This window comes from Pinus tabuliformis, chromosome 3_2, assembly GCF_031772625.1.
Source record: "Pinus tabuliformis cultivar Carrire ecotype Pingquan chromosome 3_2, CPIR1, whole genome shotgun sequence".
NCBI lineage: Eukaryota > Viridiplantae > Streptophyta > Pinopsida > Pinales > Pinaceae > Pinus > Pinus tabuliformis.
The window spans coordinates 109373387-109393762 of record NC_142302.1 but is presented as its reverse complement, the minus strand read 5'-3'; the positions used below and the strand labels follow the sequence as shown (position 1 = coordinate 109393762).

At 36.5% G+C, this 20376-nt stretch overlaps 1 protein-coding gene across 2 annotated transcripts in view; it reads right to left on the bottom strand.

The window, feature by feature from the left end:
- The window catches only part of LOC149180072 (metalloendopeptidase / zinc ion binding protein), a 32577-nt gene extending 24808 nt beyond the window's left edge, over positions 1-7769 (bottom strand). Inside the window, exons 1-3 of one of the 2 annotated variants that reach the window (XM_089415885.1) lie at positions 6477-7769; positions 4938-5291; positions 4693-4833 (exon numbers count right to left, since the gene is read on the bottom strand). In XM_089415885.1, the coding sequence (XP_089272011.1) occupies positions 4693-4833; positions 4938-5291; positions 6477-6620 (639 nt within the window). In that variant the 5' untranslated portion in view covers positions 6621-7769. The remainder of the gene's footprint in view (positions 1-4692; positions 4834-4937; positions 5292-6476) is intronic. The other variant, XM_089415884.1, reaches the window with a different exon arrangement.
- Between the last annotated feature and the right edge of the window lie 12607 nt (positions 7770-20376).

Genomic DNA, 20376 nt, shown 5'->3' with positions numbered 1-20376 from the left:
TCATATCAACATAAAAGCAATGAGAGGACCCATGCTAGATTGGATAGATTTTATGCCGACCTGCAGTAAATTACCTTTCCATCAAATCTGCTTGCTTGGACTAATTGAAAATTCAGTGAATAGATGTGATCAATGCCTATTATACTGGCTTTATAAATGGATACACCATATCGATGGTTCCAAGTGCCTTCTAAAATCTACCTGTAGACTCTACGTTTCTCTTTCACGCTCACAGGAACCCATTCAAGCAATCAGCAGAATACAGAATTTGGTACAAATGGGGACTCATGTCAGATACAAGTCTGTTATTATAACAACTACATTTCTACAAGAATGGGTTGGAATGATCCCTTCAACTAAGAACAAAAAGGAAAGCAAGCTTAGGGAACAACTTCAACTAACCAACAAAGAGATGGAGCAGAAAAGCTTTTCATAGGGAAACAACAGAAGATGAGAGAGTTGGAGGCAACTCAGTGTTTTTAAAGAATATCAAGCTGAAGGGGCTATCATTGACTAGATAAAGGATGTGTAAGACACCACCAAATTCTACCTTCAGTACTTCTAAGAGGATATCAAAACTCAATGATAAACAAGAGGTGCTAGCTGAAGATGAAACCCATATACGAGAGATCTTCAGGACCATTATCCGAGGAGCATCATGTCTGTAGCATGCAGTAGTAGCAAGAAAGAGGCAAAGGGAGATGAGAGAAAAATCATTCCCACAAAAGTTGCAGCATTTGAGTGGAATCTTCTCAAATGCTATTAATAATGTCTGATGTGAAACCACCTGTGATAGACTACTTACCTTGATGAGTTTTATGAAAACTTTGGCCAGTAATTGAGAGCAATCTATTGACAATGTGATGAGAAGCCCTCGGGACTATATCATGGTCAAACAAACAAATATGGGATTGAATAAACTTATTTGAGGGGGGCAAGAGGCACCCATGGAAGACTTAGAAGAATCCCTTAGAAGGCATGGCCTTAGAAGAATCCCTTTAAAAAGATCCCAGTGCTCGAGGCACCTGACCAGTGATTAAAGGAATTTTTCAGCAGGTTGATATCAAAGATGAATTTGTAGCCCTTATAAGATGGCATTCTAGTCTCAGGAAATGAGTGAGGAAAGTAAGGTGACCATGCAATCTTGTGTGGATGCAGTCCTGCAAAAGCTGACTGAATCCCAGACAAGACTTTGTGACCAGCTGTTAACTTGGACAATTTGTCCATATCGCATTCATATATAGCAAACAAGAATTCAGCAAGTTAGATGGCTTCCCACGTGAGCTTTGCAGGACTACCTGGGACTCTGCTGGCCCAGATCTTCTCCAGATATATAAGGAAACAATCAGAAGGTTAAATCTCAAACAACAGTATTATCAAATTCATATTCAAGGCCAGTGAACTGGAGCTGAATCAGCTGATTACAAACTGAAGGCCCATCGTGCAATAAAATGTCTCTTATAAAATAATTGCAAAGGCCCTTGCTCTGAGAATTTCAAAATATATTCTACAAACAATTACTAGACCCGACAAACTGGGCCCAATGCCTTGTTCAACCAGATTGACTTTGAAAAAGCTTATGGAGTGAAGTGGCCCTATGTCCTAGCCATGCTAAGGCTAGGCTTCAGTCCCTTCTTTCATTGGGCACTTTGGCCTGTCTTTCCATCAGTAGATGTAAATATGAAGATATGGGCAAGTTAAAAGTTGTTTAAATCATCAGACAGTTTTCCATTAGTTCCTGGCTTCCATGTCATGGTGTCAAAAGCTTTTTAAGTATCTAATTACAAACAAACAAACAAAATGGCCCAAGGTCTAATCAAGTGAATTCCCCTTCCTGAGGCAGAAGTAGGTCAATTATTTAAAGGCCACTTTCCAGATGACTCATTGCTTATACTCTTTAAGGATCAAGAAGCTATTCCATAATTTAATCTAAATATGGATGGAAGTGCATGGACTTATTTAGAGAGATTGCAGATGGATTACAGATAAGCTATTGTCCTGCTGTATAGAGCCAGAATAAAAAAAGTGGTGTATGCATGACACAGAGGGTGGATGAAATAAAAGGTATCATTCTATCAGACCATATGGAAACTTGAAAAGCAAGAATGTAATTTATGTAGAGAGTTTTAGGATGAAAGATAATTAACCAAAGAATAGCAGTCAAAATTAGACATCATAAATCGGGACTAACAAAGAACTTCTATATTGCATTTGTTTAGAGTGGTCAAAGCATTGTTGGGATGGATTTTCTAGACACACAAAACCCTTATCATTGGGCATTTTTATTGCACAGGAGTTATTTAGTGAATGTGTTGATTGTCATGCATGATGACAACCAGCTAGGGAATACAATCATGCAAGGCAACTTCTGCTCTAGAGAAATACTTGCTTTTAAAACCAAATTAGCTTAACAGTTTTCAGTTAGAATGAGGGTGTCTAGGAAATATATATACTCTCCAGAGATCAGTGCTAATGCAGAAATATTGGTACTACTTTTTAATTCTGGGAGAGGATGTCAACTAAGATGCATTGTGCCATGTAGCTATCCAACAAGAACACTGCTGTTATCATTCTTTTGGTGTAATATAAGAGGCATGCTTTCCATAAAAATTATTTGGAAGAAAGAAGATTGCATGTACTTTTCTTGGCTTTTGTCAAGAAATATGAAACAATGCAAGAAGTAATATTAAAAAGCTTCTTCAGTCTCATTGTACATCATGAACAGTTTTTCTAGTGGGTACATGACAGAAAATGCCCTTCAATGTTACTCATTGTTATTCAAAGCAGTAAGGATCATGAGAGCCACAATCTTTCCATAAATATAATTTTAAAGAAAACAGAATTCCTGTATGTACTTTTCTTATCTTTTAAGAAAATCTTGTACGTATTTTTGTTGTCTCTTGTCAAGTAAAAAAAACAAAAACAATTTTCAATACAAGCAGTACTATTACAAAGCTAAGTTGGAGGAAACATGTAGAGTACAACTTACAAGGCTATGCCATGCATGTTTCCGTATGGAAACACGAAGACACATGTAGTACAGCCCCAGAATGCGTTTCCAGATATACAAATGTGTACCAGGAGTAGGAAATGCGTTTTGTACAGCTAGAAACACATTTCCAGGCCATAACAGCATTCATAAAACGTGTTTCCAAAAAGGTTTAGCTCATTTTTTACTCAGGTCTTCACTGGGTTTGACCAAAAATACTAGCAATTAATAGTAATGTTGAATTCTTAAAGTAAAAATAGGTATTTACACTATCTTTCCTGAGGACAGAATGAAAGACAAAGAAAATATAAAACTAGAAAGATAAAAGATATGTCAAGTTTTACTTAAATTTTTAACATAATCATTAGTTGTCTCAGGTTATTTGACTAATTCCAACCTCATCGGACTTCATATGAGAAAGTAGAATTTCATATCCCACACAAAAATCAGCAGATTTAACAGTTTTTATGATTTCAGGATTGCAGGATTTTCATTGGATACTATCACGTACAAGGGTATTGATTTGTCATTTAATCAAAAGCATCAAACCCTTTATGTGCCCCAATGTTGGTGGCACTGATTGTTGAACTCCCCTATCATGGCCTTGGCAGAAATGTACCCTTCACTCAAGCCAAAATAATTGATTAGGCATGTTAAGCTTTTTTACCATATTTTAAAGCATAGATTAGGTAGTTTCATCAAAATTGGATGCTGTTTGCTGATGTCCCTGGGAATCAAGGCAGAGACAAATGCAAGACAAGGATGCAGAGGGTGATACTAATGATGAGGATCCCAATATAAAAAATGGTTTAACATTGCTTGTAATTTAAATATTTTGCTCATTTATTCATAATGCTTTCTTTGAAAAATTTCAAAGTAATGTGCTATTTATTAAATAGCACATCTATATATATGTGTGTGTGTGTGTGTTTCGAATGTTTCCATGTTTCCAATGCATTCCTTTTTTGGAAACTTGTACCTATTTCCCTGTATAGTGCAACTTAGTTACAAAGTTTCCTCAGTCTCACTGTACGTCATGGGCAGTCTTTCTAGTGGGCATATAATAGAAAATGCTCTTCAATAATCACTGCAAATATTCAAACCCCTAACTCCTGAGTCATGGGCAGTAAGGATCATAAGCATGTAAGTTTACTTACTGTAGTTAAAAGTATAATTTCAAAGACAGGAAAATCATCTATTTTTTGTTAACCAAAAACACGAGCTGAGATAGATCAGTCATCATTATCGACCATACTGTTGGATTGGAATATATTTCCAAAAATAACAGTTCAGAGATATTCAAAATCATAAATACCTGAAGCACTGCAGAATCCATCAAAACATATAAAACAGACAAGTTCAAGGCATCTTACAGTATCCAAACATAGCATGCAGAATCACGGCACCCTATCATTACATGAAATAGAAACAAGTTTGCAGAACAATAAATCTCTACAAGGGTATGCAAAAGGGAGAGTATGTAGTTCCACACCATATACCACAGGAAACATGTGAAATTAAGGAATTGTCAAACTGCCTTTACTCTTGAAAACGATAGTAGAATCCTCAAACTTGAGGCTTGGTACTTAAATGCCAACGTAAGGCTTCAACTCTACAAGTAACATGACATCTCCAAAGATTCAAAGTACTTATGCTTTTCAACAAAGTTAAAAAAGAGGATAAAGTCCTAAGATATTTCTCACCTCATGGAGTCGCATTTTCTTGTCTTCTCTTGATATATCCTCTGAAGTGCAGTTGTACCAGCAATCACCATAAACTGGAGGCTCTGCATGTGGATCGCAGACAGGAACCCCGGGAATTGAGCTTATTGGCGGCTCCCCTAACTATATCAAGATATTCGAAAGCATAATAAGAAAAAGGAACCATATGCACCCCAGAAACATCTATGAACAGTGTGGTCATGTAACTCAAGGAGAATCATACACACCTTCACAATGTCACCAATGTTTCGACAATCTCTGTCCAATGAGTGTCCTACTGCATCATAATTCAAGAATATCCTTATCGGCTGCTTTTTGTTCAGTTGTGAGTTCTTGTTGGCAACAGCCAACAGTTCCCTGCCTTTCCTGTGATTTTCTATAAAACCAGATTCATCCCCATATGTCTGAGGAGTTACAGAATACTCCTTGCGTCCAAACCGACGGCGCTGTTCCAGAATATGATCATGAATACAAGAATGAGACTGAGGAGCCTCACCCACTTGCTCCATGTTCTGCCTATGTCGCCCAATGCCTTCAGCTTTGCAACCAACAGTACCTATCCAGAGCAGTAGCAGGAGTATCTGAATAGAACAAGCAGCAACCATCATAGAGATAAGGAGCCAATACAAATAAGATCCTTAAAGTTCTAAGCAAACAGCATTAATAACATACTATGTTCAATGTCAATGAGTTCCTCGCGTATATTTTCTTCCTGTTAGTTACCCACAATACAGAAGTTGGATTTAATTATGAAGGCAATCCAGTAAAGTGCAATAATTGCTGTAAAATGCAGGTAAGATTCAAAAAAGATGGTAAGTAACACATTCAAGTACTAAATTTGCAGACCGGATAAACCACTTGACATAAAGCAACGCAGGCTTGGTTGTATATACCTGACAGCTAGATGAAAGAGTTGTACTATATGCTTACTCATCTGTTCTGAAAGAATATATCTTCCTATGTTTTGTTTTGTTTTTCCAATCTAGGCAGAGCCTAGGCCTGGGCCAGCCCCAATATCGGATAGAAGAAATATCTACCCAACTGTGGGATGCTGTTACCAGGATTGTGTGAGACTCAGTGAGTCTGAACACCCTTTGGGACAGTTTTTAACGCCCACAGTTGGCTCCCACCCTCAAGTTTCAACCCCTCCCCATGAGATATCTTATATCTATTGAAGTGGTATGTTGTGTGTTTTCTCCAGGAACTAAGGTGGAATGCTGGAATGGAAATCGATACCCTTTCTATAAGACGTTTCTAAATATAATAACAACAAAATGATAAGCGTTAATAGGGAATTTGGAATATATCATGTTTATATTCAGGGCAAACAACTAATGAAATCTTAAATGCAACACTACTTGCCCACATGAATTCCTCAAGTAAGAAGGATTTTTTTTAAATGTAATGTTTAAGGAGCTTTTGAAATAATATTCTTCATCGAATTTCCCCTTGCTTCTGAAAGGTCACCGTTTACAGGTACAACACAAATTTAGTGTAATGAAAATTATCAGTTGTTCACATCCATGCCTTACGGAAGGCCTATATGAACATGTTTTCCAATCAAATTTTTCATTTTTTTTTTAAATCCCTAAGCAAGTTTTTTGAATTGCTTGGGTAGTAGAAAATTGATAAGTGAAAGGATGAATAACTCTGCATATAGTACAAGCACAGCACCATAGCAATGACAGATTTAGGCTTCATTCAGTTCCATAAGTAAATCTTCCCGTGTAAATATATAGCCATATGAATCAAGTAAAACCCATTACCTTGTGCATAGCCAAGACAAGGATCCATGATCTCTGAGACATCCCGTTTGCTCTTCTCCCGCCTTTCTTACACCAAGTTCTGCGTCGCATTACATCCACAGCATCGTCCGATTCTCGGCACAGCACCTCAATCCAAGGCCTCATCAAATCCAGAAACTCGACTGCAATAATCTAGATTGCAAACCCCATCATCTAAATTCACCATCTATACCATCAGGCACAAACCCATATCACCAAAGACGAATAAGCAATGAAGCAGCCGAATTCTTCCAGACATCCACGAGCTTAAAACAAAAGGAGCCATGACCACCAATACAAGACAAATCTTAAACCGTGGTGACACAGGTTATTTTTCTCTGCTTTGCAAGTCAAGCGGGCGGTGGCTTGGGCTTAGAGCTTTCCAACTTTATAGCAAGACGTGCTAAGAAGTTCGATCCCAGAAGAATAATAATGCCACAACAACATAAATCGCCTTTCGCCTTCACCCATTGCGGAAAATGTTCAAAAAATAAAAAGGTACCATCCACGGAATCATCGATTCCTTGGGGTTTCAGGCTCCTCAAAATGCCAATAAAATTTCAAGTTTTCCACGACGACCACGACACCGAGAAGCGTAAAATGTATCCATCAGGTCGCGACGCCTGTGATCCGGCGGCAGAAGCAAATGTTTTTCAGCGTCGAATCCGAGTCGTAGCCTGGGCAAGGCCTTGACAAAAGCCGTGATGGGCGTCCATGCAATGAGGCCCTGTCCAACCCCAACAAAACGTCATAGCCCTCCAAAAAGCCCGGGTCGACCGGTCAGGTTTGTCAGTCACCACCTGGTAATGTCATCGACTCTGACGATTCCTGTTCGGCCCTCTCTGTCTTCCACCTCGACAACTACCCAAGATACCCAATTTTACAACGACAAAATGGACGGCATTTCGGCACAGTCAGGGCCTAATGTGAGAACCTCCTTAGCTAACTTTAGCCCTTAAGCTGCGGCATCAAAATCCCTCTTCCAAACCGCCATTTTTTTTAGTAACAAGGGACTGTCTTGAAGATCCTGGGTGCCTAAATCGGAGCCGAAATGATCAAAAATACGAATTCGAAGGCAGAACGTAAGCAAATTACACCAGTATTTGACAGATTCGGACCGATTTCGCGAAAATAGTGTGTCTGAAATCCAGGTGAGGTACAGCTACAGCTGCTTTGACACTGTCGAACCCTAGGATCCTCCCTTCAAACCCTCCCTATTCCCAACACCCAGACCGGAAAAGTAGCCAAATTTTTAAAATTAAATTTCCATTTTAAAATTTTCAACGTCGTTCTTTACTCCTTTATTTATGTTTCTAACATTTGGATTTGGGAGGGAGTTGTTGGCTTTGGGTCAAAAGGTCTTGGGAGAAGAAAAGATTTGTTTTTTTCACGCGGTTACCAATATATTTTATTATTTCTTCTTAGTTTTTCTTACGTTGGAGTACATACAGATTAGTTGGACAACTCCGGCCCAGAATGGGATCCATTTTTAAATAATTTCTTTCCAACTGTATTGTAGCATAAAATTATTTGTTGCAACGTGGCTTTTATAATTATTAATTATCCAATAGAAAAAGTCTAAGGTGGGTGTACCTAGTGAAGGACTAGATCACCCATCGCATTTGAATGGTTGAAAACGAAATATGGTTTTGTTATTAAAAAAAAAAAAAAAGTTATGTGAGAATTTATGAAAGTGATAGTTGCGTTCATGCTTACACCCCACAAGTTCCTCATGGTCTCAAAAAAAATTCAAATAATCTAGTATTGTTTTGTTTTTATTATTGTGTAAATTCAAATAATTTAGTCAAGTTTTTTGTTTTTTATTGTATTGCATGTGATGTGTAACATGGTGTATGAGATTGCCTTCGTTTAAGATTTCAAACCTCAATCAATACACTTACAACGGATAATAGACTTTAACAATCCACATGGATCACTCTAGTTTTTAAATTGTTTTGTGTAATTTCTTGTGCCCAACCAATATCTTAAGTTTGCACCATAGTGATAGACCATAAATGAGGTTTTGGATAGATATGATTAGGGGATTTAGATTAGGGTTGCAAGTTAATCGGTAATTATTATTTTTTTAAATATGCAAATTAAGTATGGATAGATTAATTATTAATATTATTTAGAATATATATATAAATAAAAATAAAAAAAAAATCAATTTGATATAATATAATTTTTTAAATAACAGTGAATACTATTTCAACAACATTAAAATAAAAAATAATTAAATTTAAGGTGGAGGTAGTGACTAAGGGAATTATTAGTTAAGGTGGAGGAAGATATTTTTGAAAGCAAGTAGTTGGCCTCATGCTGTAAAATTTGAACTCCAACACTGTAAATTTGACATGTTCAAATAACGCCAAGTAAGAAAACACCCCTAACAATATATTGGCAATTGAATGCAGTGATCGGTTATGAGCAGAGGATGGCATGTGAACACCCATAACTTAGTCCAATTCAATGTTGTGCAGGCAGGTATGGTGAACAGTGCAATTCAATGTCGAAGGTATGGCAAATGGGCTAGATTGACCTACCGACCGTAACAGTGGAGTACAAGCGCCTCCTGCGAAGAGAAAGAGAAATTTGCCAGGCAATCCAGGCAAGCATTATCTTCGGTCTTCTTCTTATCAATTGGTTGGGTCATAAATTGTTTGCAAGTTGCAGACAATTAGACTTTAAGAGCTTGTTTCCCTCCTTTATTTAGTTTCGTTGCTTAGAAGGACACAGGTTGGGATGGTGTGTCATAGAGTTTATGCAGGTGACCAAGACATTGCTTAGAAGGACGCATGTTGGGATGGTGTGTCATAGAGTTTCTGCAGGTGGTCGAGACGTGCATGAAAAGTAAATTAAAAAGGAGGAGCAGTATGGCGAGATGAAGCAGGTGGCCCGTGGGCAGAAATTTATTTTGACAAATGACAAGATGATATTGGTGGGAGGGCAAACACATGTCTCAATGTTATTGGTCAAAAGGGTGAAATCCAATCATTCTCATTGGCTGGGGTGAACAGTGTTTGCCTATCCCAAGCCAGCAAAGAAAACTCCTATCAGCATAATTAATATATAAAAGAGGGAAATTATTATATCTAAAAATGAAAAACAAAAGGATATTAAAGATTTCTAGTCGAATGGGCATAAGCTTGCTTTTTATTTTTTTTTAAATGGATCTAATGTACTTTTCAAGAGGGAATTACCCTTTACCCTATTATCACAGACTAAACTTTGATGGGGAATAAAATAGTAACATGGGTTGGCAAGGATAGGGACATTATTTGGAATGAAACAATATCAACATTGTCATGCTTTCCCAACACAAAAATAATTATCATATGCTAACAAGTAAAAAATGCATCTATCTCATGACCTACAATTTAAGCTTTTGGTGAGACGAGGTGCTTTCTACTTTATTTGCTTTGTACATAATGTTGACATTTTGTTACTTGAAGGTGTTTTTCTACTTATTTGTTTTGCACTTATAATGTTGACATAAGATTGAATAACAACATAAAAGCATAATCTCTCAAAAGTAGATACAATGAACTCATGACTTACATGTTAAGATTATGATGATAAAAGGGTTCTTCCTAAGTTATTGCATGAGAGATTTGTTGAAAATGTAGCAAGAAAAACTAGTTTTGACTTTGCCTTGGTCAAATCAGATTAAACTTCGAATTTCAATTTCAGCAGAATACTTGGAGGTAGTTAACTGAGGTGACATGGCTCTTGTCACTCAGTTAACTCAGTAAATTCGAGTTGGAGACACTTGAGTTCAATTCTACATGATTGATGTTAATTTGTAGCAATATATTTCAGTTGATTTGAGTTATTTTCAGTTTAACTAGTTCTAACTATCAGAAGAACCCAGTGGAGGTCGAGTTGTGGGAGTGGAACTTTTTCCACACTGAGTGATTAATTAGCCCAAAATAATTGTTGCATGCAAAGAAATTGAGTTACCTAGTTGAGATTGGATTTCAAGGATAGTGTACTATCAGTTGTAAACTCATCCAAGTTTTACAAGTGGTGCATGTAGTCAAAGGATTGGCCTATGGTAATTGTGCAATTCCTTGGTGTGAAATTCCTAAATAATAGGGGCAATTTCCCAAGGGAACAACGCAAGGAAATAGGAGCTTGGGAAGGCTTGAAATTGGCTAAGTGTCGGGCCAGGTTCAGTCAGTAAGGCAAAGAGATAGACTATACTAGTGCAGGGTGTGCTCAGGCTTGAGTAAGCATTGTATTTCTTCTCTATTCTCTGATTAATGCAATACAAATAGTAAGGGGTTTTGAGTAGTTGTTTTTCCCTAGATAAATCTTTGTGTATGTGTGATGTTTTCTTTTGCATGTCAATGATTCTTGTTTTAGATGGTGAATTAACTTCCATGGATGAGTAGAGTAGCTTCAAATATTGTGATTTAGTAAATTTCATGAGCAGTTTTGAATCTACATTTTAATTTCTATAAAATTCAAGATGATACTCTTAACCAGGGTTTTCCAAAGGTGAAGATTTGTTGAAAACTATTTACACTTTAATCAACCACCATGACCTTATTAAGTGTGTTTTACTATGTCTAATTCCATCATATTTAACTTATTAATAACATTAACATAAACAGTCTTGCTAACAAGGGAGCAGAATTAACATAAGGTGAGAAAGAAGTGTGGGTTAAATAGTAATCCAATCAAATCCCTAGATTTGTATTAATATAGGATTACAAATAAGCCTAATGAGGAAAGTTCAACATCATTGATGTCAATGATATCTTCATGAAATAAGTTCTTCGTGTAACACAATGTTGAGTTCATAATATTACTTAAGTGGGGGTCATAAGCCTGGCTCTAAACTACATAAGATACATAGCCTTCGGGTGGAGAAACATTAATTGATTATCATTTATATAAATAGTTTATACATCTATGATTCCTCAAGTTATCTTCTCATCCAACTATTAGAGAACTGATTATGAACTAAATAAAGGTGTGGTGGGATCTATTCTCAACGAGGGTGCTTTGGTCTCTTTAATTTCTAAAGTGTGTTCAAATTATCTTTATAAAATGGTATGTATTGCAAGTTACCTTCTAATTGGCAAGTTTATAGAATTGTAATTGTATCTAGTGCTCACTTATGGTGGTCTTCATCCGTGTGTTTCACTTAATGAATGCTTGGTATCATTTGTTATTCCTTTTTTATATGCAAACTAATATAGTTATTCCATTGAAATAGTTCATCACAATAGATCTTACAATATTTTGAAATCTTTTATTGTGCAAAATATTACCTTAGATATCACAGAGAGGTGCTCAAAAATATGGAAATGGCTCAAATTGAAATAAAAGAAACAAGCAAATGAACACATCATCCACACAAATGAACACAAGATGTGACAAAAGAAAATTTATACCGAAAAAAACATAAGTATAAGGTAAGGTTCATGCTATGCTCTCTTTTTCTTATTTGCAAAATGCAAGTATAAAGAAAGGGGCACTCATTATGGAGTTACCATGGGCACTTTGCCCTAAATTGTTGATATGTGATATTCCACCTCATTTTTATGGTTCAATATCCCACTCCTAGATGCTTTGCTCAACCACGAAATAATGATAATACCAAAAGATGGAACCCCTTCAATTATGTCATTTCTTATTTGTTGGAAAATCACCCACAAAATCAATGGAGATGTCATCCCAGGGTCTAATGGGTACAGGTAAGGTAAATGTACACCTTTTTTTTGTTACCAATCTTGTTGGTACAACCAAGTATGCATCCTCTAATAAATCAAGGAACAACTTCTTAAGGCATATACAACGCCTTTGTGAGTGTTGGGGTAAATGAAGACTTAGGGCATCATCCATACATAACTAGGTTAACATATGACCAATTTTCTTCATCTACTATACTTTCCCTACCATTTCGGATCATCTCCTATTGTAGCATTTCTCTATTTTAGTATACAATTTTAGCAGGTTGCCACCTAGGATGACACATGATAGTGGTTAGGCATTGATTGGGTAGCGACATGGTGATTTCCTCTCCATTTTTTTACAATACCCTATCCTTAAGGTCCCCAATCACTAATGCACATTCCCTTCCTTATTTTGGGAGACTACCTTATCCATGGCCTTATCCACTTATATGCCAACCTTATCCTTTGATTTTCAATCTTATTTTTGGAGGTTTCTTGCTATTTCTAAGTTAGAAGTTGCATGAGGGAGTCTTCACTTAAGTTCTAAATTATTTTGACCGAGATTCCCACTCTATTTTAGGGTCTCTTACTCTAATTTTAAACTACTAGCTAATTAGGGAAAGTGTTTTTTCTATTTTCTAGTGTGCATGCACTATGGAACCCTAACCTAGTGTGCATTGGTTCCCTCTCAAGGAGGGTTATTTAAGATTATTCATGTCAAGCAATAATACACATAAGAGTTATGAGTAATTCAAATTGGTCTCTTCAACTACTTAGTATTCTTTTTTATGCCATTTCATTCTCTCTTCTTTTTTGTCATGCAATTGCTAGTGTAGTATTTTCTACACAGTAGATCCAATACTCGTGCTAAAAATACAACATGGTATCAAAGCATTAGAGTGTTTTGAGGAATACTAACATATTATTATAGGTTTTACAAGTTTGAGCAACCCAAAGAGAATGGATCAACAAAAAATCAATGTTATTCTAACTCCATTTAATTACCTTGAATAGAAACCAAAGGTTCTACTGATACTATGTAGTATGGGACTTTATAGGATCACTATAGAAACTTAAACAAAGCCCAATTTAGTTATAGGTAAGTCAAATTACTTCAACAAGATGGATGAAGCCTATGGAATCTTATGCTTGTAATTTCCCCCGATCTCCACTTTCACATTAGTAACATTCCCAATGAGGTGTGGGCCAAGTTGGAAACATTGTTTGGCAAACTAGATGATTTGGGAGGCCATTAGCTTACGAATTAGCTTATATCATTGAGCCCAAGCAACTTCGATACCCTATAGGAATTCTTTGCCAGGTTTAAGACTTTGTTTCAACAGGTAATAACTTGTGGCATTAATAAAAAAGAAGAGTAGTTAATTTTTTCATTTCTTCCAAAGCTAGGACCTAAATATTTTGTGTGCGTTTCTTCTTTTAACACTACTTAAATCTCCAAGGGTAAAATTTGGAAGATGCATTCTTTATATAGCTTTATGGAGTATTTGATTCAAGAGAAAAATAAGCTAATTCATATGGGGGCTTTAAAGTCATCTAAGGCTTGCATGCTTGCAACCCATGAATCTAAGAAGAACAAGTAGAAAAACAAGGGTAAAAAGGAACCAAAACATAAGAAGGAAGGAAAGAAAAAGACCACTTTGGAGAGTTCTAATTCCTAGAAGGAGAAGACTATGTATACTTTTTGCAGTAAAGGATTCCATCTTGAGAGTGCAAAGCATGAAGAGGTCAATTAACCTTATGGCACAAACCCTTCCTCAACATAATCTTGAGGAATACATTCTTGATAATGTGAAGAAGAAGTAGGGAGATAAGTGACGCAGTAGAAGTCTTGCTTTCTTATCTCTAATCTTTTAATGCATGATTCACAACTTCTTTTGACTCCTTAGCACAAGGGGCTTAACCAAATCACACCATATGACGGTAATCAGAACTAGATGCTTGATGCCAAAGGCGCTTAAGCCTACATCTTGTTATAAATTAATTAACAGAGCAATGAAATACACAAAATATTGTGGAAATATAAACATAGAAAATGCATAAAAAAGGAGAGACACAAATATGTGTGGTTCACCCAATTTGGGCTATGTCCACGGATAAACAACCAGTCCTTTCTTTTATATTATCCAACAAAATGAAGAGATACAACCTACAACAAATCCGATGTAATTTCCTCTTCGCTCTCACGCAGTCCCCTCTTCCTTTCTCATTGAGAATAATAATACACATACGCAATACAATTCCCTCATATAGATTGAGGGTTGCCTTCTAGGGAAAATAAACCCTAAATTAACATAACTTCTACCGTCAGATAATTTTCCTTGTGAACGACCGAGATTAACTATGAAATTACAATATTTTACCAGGAAATTTTTCATCTATTTTTAGCTTCGGGGGCACTACCCCAACACCCCCCCCCCCCCCCCAACCTATGGAGGGGTGTACAGTCTTCCTGGGGTATACATCCAGCTGAAACAAAGACCTCTAAATCAGGAAGATAATTAGGCTCCACACCCAAACACGTATATGTATTTCAGTGTTTCCCCATTGTAAAATAAATTCCTCTAAATTCACATTTTTTCTTAGGTTAGGGGTCCGAGATGATTCAAGCATTACAACTCTCCCTAAGGCCTAGATATCTCTGGTTTCGAGATAACTTTTCAACGAATGTTATATTTGAGGTTTGGAGCCAAATGAGCCCAATTTTCAATCCTACAAGGCTCACATTTCCTCTTTAAATGCTTAAAACAAAACTTAATCAAATATGACTTACACTTTGATCTATGCATTCCACTGAGATCCCACAATGGAGATGACCTGAATGTGTCTGGGGCCCAGACGACCTTTAACAATAATTACTTAAGATGTCAGCACAAATATCGTATAATCCAAATATTTGTTCAATCCAGTGGTCTAGGAACTTTTCGAGTGTCAACTTTGACAAAGACCTAGATATTAGATCCTCACCTTACTGGGTTTCATGCCAATTCAAGTGCAAAATTTTGAAATTGGTCGAATATTGGATTTCGTCAGCTAATGAATTTTGTGATATGGAATTCCTTCTCCCGTTTATTTATGGATTTCTCTACAAAATTTAGTTTGCTCTTGCTTTGCGATTTGTAAAATTTTCTTCATTCCACGAGTTGATAAGAGTCTGTGTGTGAGGCCTTTGTATCAATCAGTGACTAGTTGAGGAAATGAATACAGTCGATCCAAACTTAATTCATTGAATTCAAACCATCCAAAATATAGACATTTTTGTGAACACAGATGACTTATGCACAGGTGCCCTTGAACATAAATCAAAATGCTAGTAAATTATCAAAGGACATTGTAGAGCTTAACTGATACATTCAAAAAAATACTTTCCCTTGCTCTCTCTTGTGCGCTCACGGGGTCTACAAGCTATAGGTTTATATTTTTAACAAAGAGAACAAATTATCTAAAACTGAATGGGGAGGTTGCTTTCCAATAATGTCTCTCCCAATATTACATTTGGACTTTCTCCATAATCCCTCTACTGACTAACTGATGTAGTTGTCCCATAAGGGACACATAACCATAACAACAAAATAGATATAGATCTAGTTGTCCTATAAGGGGCACATAAGCATAACAAAACAAATATTTGGTAGTAAATATATACAAGTAATTTTTCCCTCGTTGGGAAAAAACAAATGTTTGTAGGATGCTTTTGCATCAATAAGCCACTAAAGGTAAAGGTAAGGTGCATGTCTTGATTGCTCTTTCTTTGTCTCCTAACACTTGGATTCTTGATTCAGGAGCCACTCACCATATGGTTTCTTCATCTCATACTTTCTCACACTTGCATACTTATTATGGACAATCTATTTTGATAGGGGGGTGATTCTCGTATTGAGGTATGTGGAGAAAAAATAGTTGATCTCGACCATGGGAGCTTTTAAAATGTGCTTAATGTACCTAAGCTCTACATAAATATTCTCCTCGTCTATCAAATTAGACACTAAAGTTCAAGGAAATAAGTCGTTCACTCCATATACAATGGTGATTTCTGACATGGAAGATGGTTCCAATATTGCAGTTGGCAAGGTTGATCACCATTCTAGGTCGTATTCTTTCTTTCACTTCATTCCAAAATCGATCTCTCTCTCTCTCTTCTTACTCGTGTGAATTAGGAGAGTAGGTTGTGGCATGAGAGGTTTGGTCACCTAAACTACAAGTATATGGATTAGTTGGGTAAAGAAGGAATGGTTTAAGGCCTACCTGACAAAAAATACATAGATGGAGTTTGTCAAGGTTACATTCTTGGTAAGCATCTTGAAGAGAAGTTTGACATAGGAAAATCATGGAGAGATTCTCCACTTATAGAGTTGTATCACGGTGACATTACGGGTCCTTTCCATCACCCATCCATGACCAAAACAAGGTATGTAATTACATTCATTGATGATTGGTCAAGGTTTACATGGATGCATTTTATGAAACTTAAATCCAAAGCCTTTGAAATAATTGAGGCATTCAAGTTGCCTATAAAGGAAGAGGATTAAGAAGCTCCATAGAAATAATGGAGGAGAGTATGTCAAAAAAGATGTTGAAAATATTTTTTTAGAAGCGGGTATAGAGCCACAAGATACATAACCATACACACTACAACAAAATGGAGCAGCGGAGAGAAAGAACAAGTCATTAAAAGAGATGAGAAATAATATGTTATTGGCTAGAGCACATCCTCCCAAGCTATGGGTTGAAGCCATAAAACATGCAACCTATATCCTAATATAATTCCTCATAAGTTATTAAAGGGAATCACTCCTTATGATGCCTTGACAAGGAAGAAATTGGATGTTACTCATTTCATAAATTTTGATTCCCTTACATTGGATAGGATCCGTTCTAATAAGAGGAAGGCTATGGAACCTCAGAGTAAGGAGTTTATATTGGTGGGATATCTACAGGGAGAGAATGGATGTATATTGTTAAATTTAGCCATAAATACTTTGTTCATATAGTGGAGTGTCAAGTTTGAATAAGGTCCCTTACAACCTACTCGAGAGTAGTCTACTTCATCATCTCCACTTATGGTCATAAATATGAGAGAGGCTTCTTGAGATTAGATTTTTTATCAGATTTTAAAATTTCATATTTTTGGAAAACAACATGAATTTCATATCTAGAGCATATATCATGGTCATGGGTACAATATAAACTTTAGACAAACGGGGAACTAGCAGTGATCCTATAGATAGTTGGAGAACCAGATCGCAATTTGTGGACCTTCAATAAGAGTTTGCAGCCCCTAAGCTTATGTTACCTATTCAACATTATATGATGCTTGAATCAAACCTTTATACTTATGCAATGTTTGAAGGGAGCCCTTTCCAGGAGATAATGATGAGGGAGTACAATTCCCTAATATATAACAACATATAGGAAGTGGTTCATCTTCCAACCAATAGGAAAATTGTTAGACATGTGTGGATTTATAGGACAAAGAGAGCTAAGGATGGAATGATAGTACTCTATGTAGATAAATTACTATGAGGAGTTCATCCTCCTCCTTTGTTGTAGTTAATTGTGCTTTGCATGACAAGTTTGTTATGACAAATATGGGATTATTGAATTATTTCGTTGGTCATGAAATTGGCCAAGCTAATTCAATGATCAAGGTGTCTCAGTCCAAGTATGTCAAAGATATCCTTGAAAAATTTTAGATAACAGGTTGCAAGATAGCTCCAACTCCCTTCCTTTATGGGGTTAAGCTAGAAGATGGTGGTACTACACCTTTGGTTAACTCTACCAAGTATCGATAGTTAGTTGGGACTCTTTTGTACCTTGCTCACTCTTAACCCAACATCTCCTATTTAGTTGGAACAATATCTACGTACTTGTAGGATCTACATGAGTTGCACTAGAAGGTAGAAAAGCGGATTCTTAAATAGTTAAGGGGACTACTACCTTTGGTTTACATTGTGCATCAAGGTCTTCCTTAGATCTTGTTGGATACATGAACTCAAATTAGTCCAATAATGGCATACATCAAAATTCCATGGGAGGATATGTTCTCTATCTTGGATCAAATCTGATATATTGGTCAAGCAAGAAGCAATGAATTATTTCTTTGTCATCAGTAGAGGTAGAGTACATGGGTGTAGTGAACATTACGACTCACACTATATGGTTGCAACACTTCCTTACAAAATTGGGTGTTTATTTTCATCATGCGAAAATTATATGGTGTGATAATCAGAGTACACTTAAGTTTTGCAGAGACCCGGTACAAAGGCAATGGACTGGGCACATTGAGGTTCACATACAATTTAGTAGAGGATAGATTCATGGAGTCATTGGCATGCGGTAATACCCTTTTTCTTAGCAAATTGTAGACATCGTCACCAAGAGTTTCACTGAGCAGAGGATCACAACTTTCCAAGAGCTCTTCGGAGAGAAGGGAAAGACAACCTAGGAGTTAATCTTGCCAGAATTAACATTCTTATTTTGAGGGGGACTTTTGTTCTCGTTAAGCTTTCCCTCTTTACCTCACTTTTCAAGTATTTCTTTGTACATGAGTACCTAACATGGTTGAAAACTATTGGGACTCATTCACAATGCACACTCACTAGTTATGCTCAAGGGGGGAGGGGGGTGTTGAGGTAAATGTATGCTTAGGGCCTCATCCATACATAATTAGGTCCACATGTGACAAATTTCCTTAATATACTAGACATTTCCTACCATTTGGGGTCATATTCTATTTTTAGCATTTTTATTTTTATTTTTAATAAGTTTATTTTTAGTAGGGGGTGTCACCCGGGATGACATGTGAAATGAATGGGCTCTAATTGGGTAGTGGCATGGTGATTTCCTCTTCATTATTGTGCATTACCTTATCCTTAAGGTCTCTAATTACTAATGTGCGTTCCCTCACATATTTTGGGAGACTACCTTATCTACTAACCTACTAACCTTATCATTAGACTTTCAGTCTTATTTTTAGAGGTTTCTAGCCATTTATGAGCTAGGAGTTGCATCAACGAGTCTTCACTTTGGTTCTAACTTAGTTTTGGCTCCACTTATATTTAGTCAACCCTATTTTAGACTCTCACTCTATTTTATGATCTCCCACTCTGATTTTGTACTACTAGCTAATAAAGGAAAGTGTTTTTCTATTTTCTAGTGTACACACACTTTGGAACCCCAAACTAATGCACATTAGTTCCCTCTCAAGGCCCTAATACTCTTAAATGACCCTATTAAATGATTACATATTTAGTACCAAAGGTGTAATCTTCAACGTGTGTGGCCTTAAAAACATGTTTTTCCATCTTATTAGTGTTTCCCTTCTTATATTTGATGGCCATATGAGATGACCACAAAAAACCCATCCACTTTTACAATCTAGATTGTCGAAGCTTACTCTAGGCCTACAAACACTACAATTGCTAGTTATCAATGTGAATTCTCCTTGATCATGAGATGGTACTTCCACTTCTTAATTACTTGTACCAAGTTGTAGAGATCCTTAACGTACATAGTGTAGCTCAAGACTCCACTATAAAACATTTCAAAATGACAACATACATACTTACCTCCCCACATCAAGACCACTCCCATAACATATCCACTTGCTTGTTTCTCCACTTCACTAAGCAATGCAAGAATTGGTGCTCAACTGATATTTTAGTTCAACTCATCGAAAGCTTTATATTGATTCATCACCCCCTAGAAACTCTTAACACTAGTTGTTATGGCATGAAGTGGTGCGACTATAGTTGAAAAGGATACTACAAACTTCCACAGGTATTATGACATGTCAACAAAGATACTAACTTTGGTGACATTAATAGGAACTAACCACCCAAGGATGGCCTCCATCTTCACTAGATCTAGCTCAAGTTCCCTTCCACCAATCACATACCCCAAGTACACTAATGATTGATGAGCAAACTCACATTTCTTGTGTTTATCTAGTAGTTGATGATCTTTTAGATTCTCTGGCACTTGGACAAGATGTGAGATATGCTCTTCCTAGCTAGAATTATAAAGCAACATACCATATAAATGCACTATCACAAATGAATATATAAAGAAACACAATACATCATTCGTCAAATGCATAAATATAGTGAGTGCAATACATAAACCAAAAGGAATTTCCAACCATTCATATAGACCTTGCATTCTCTTAAAGGAAGTCT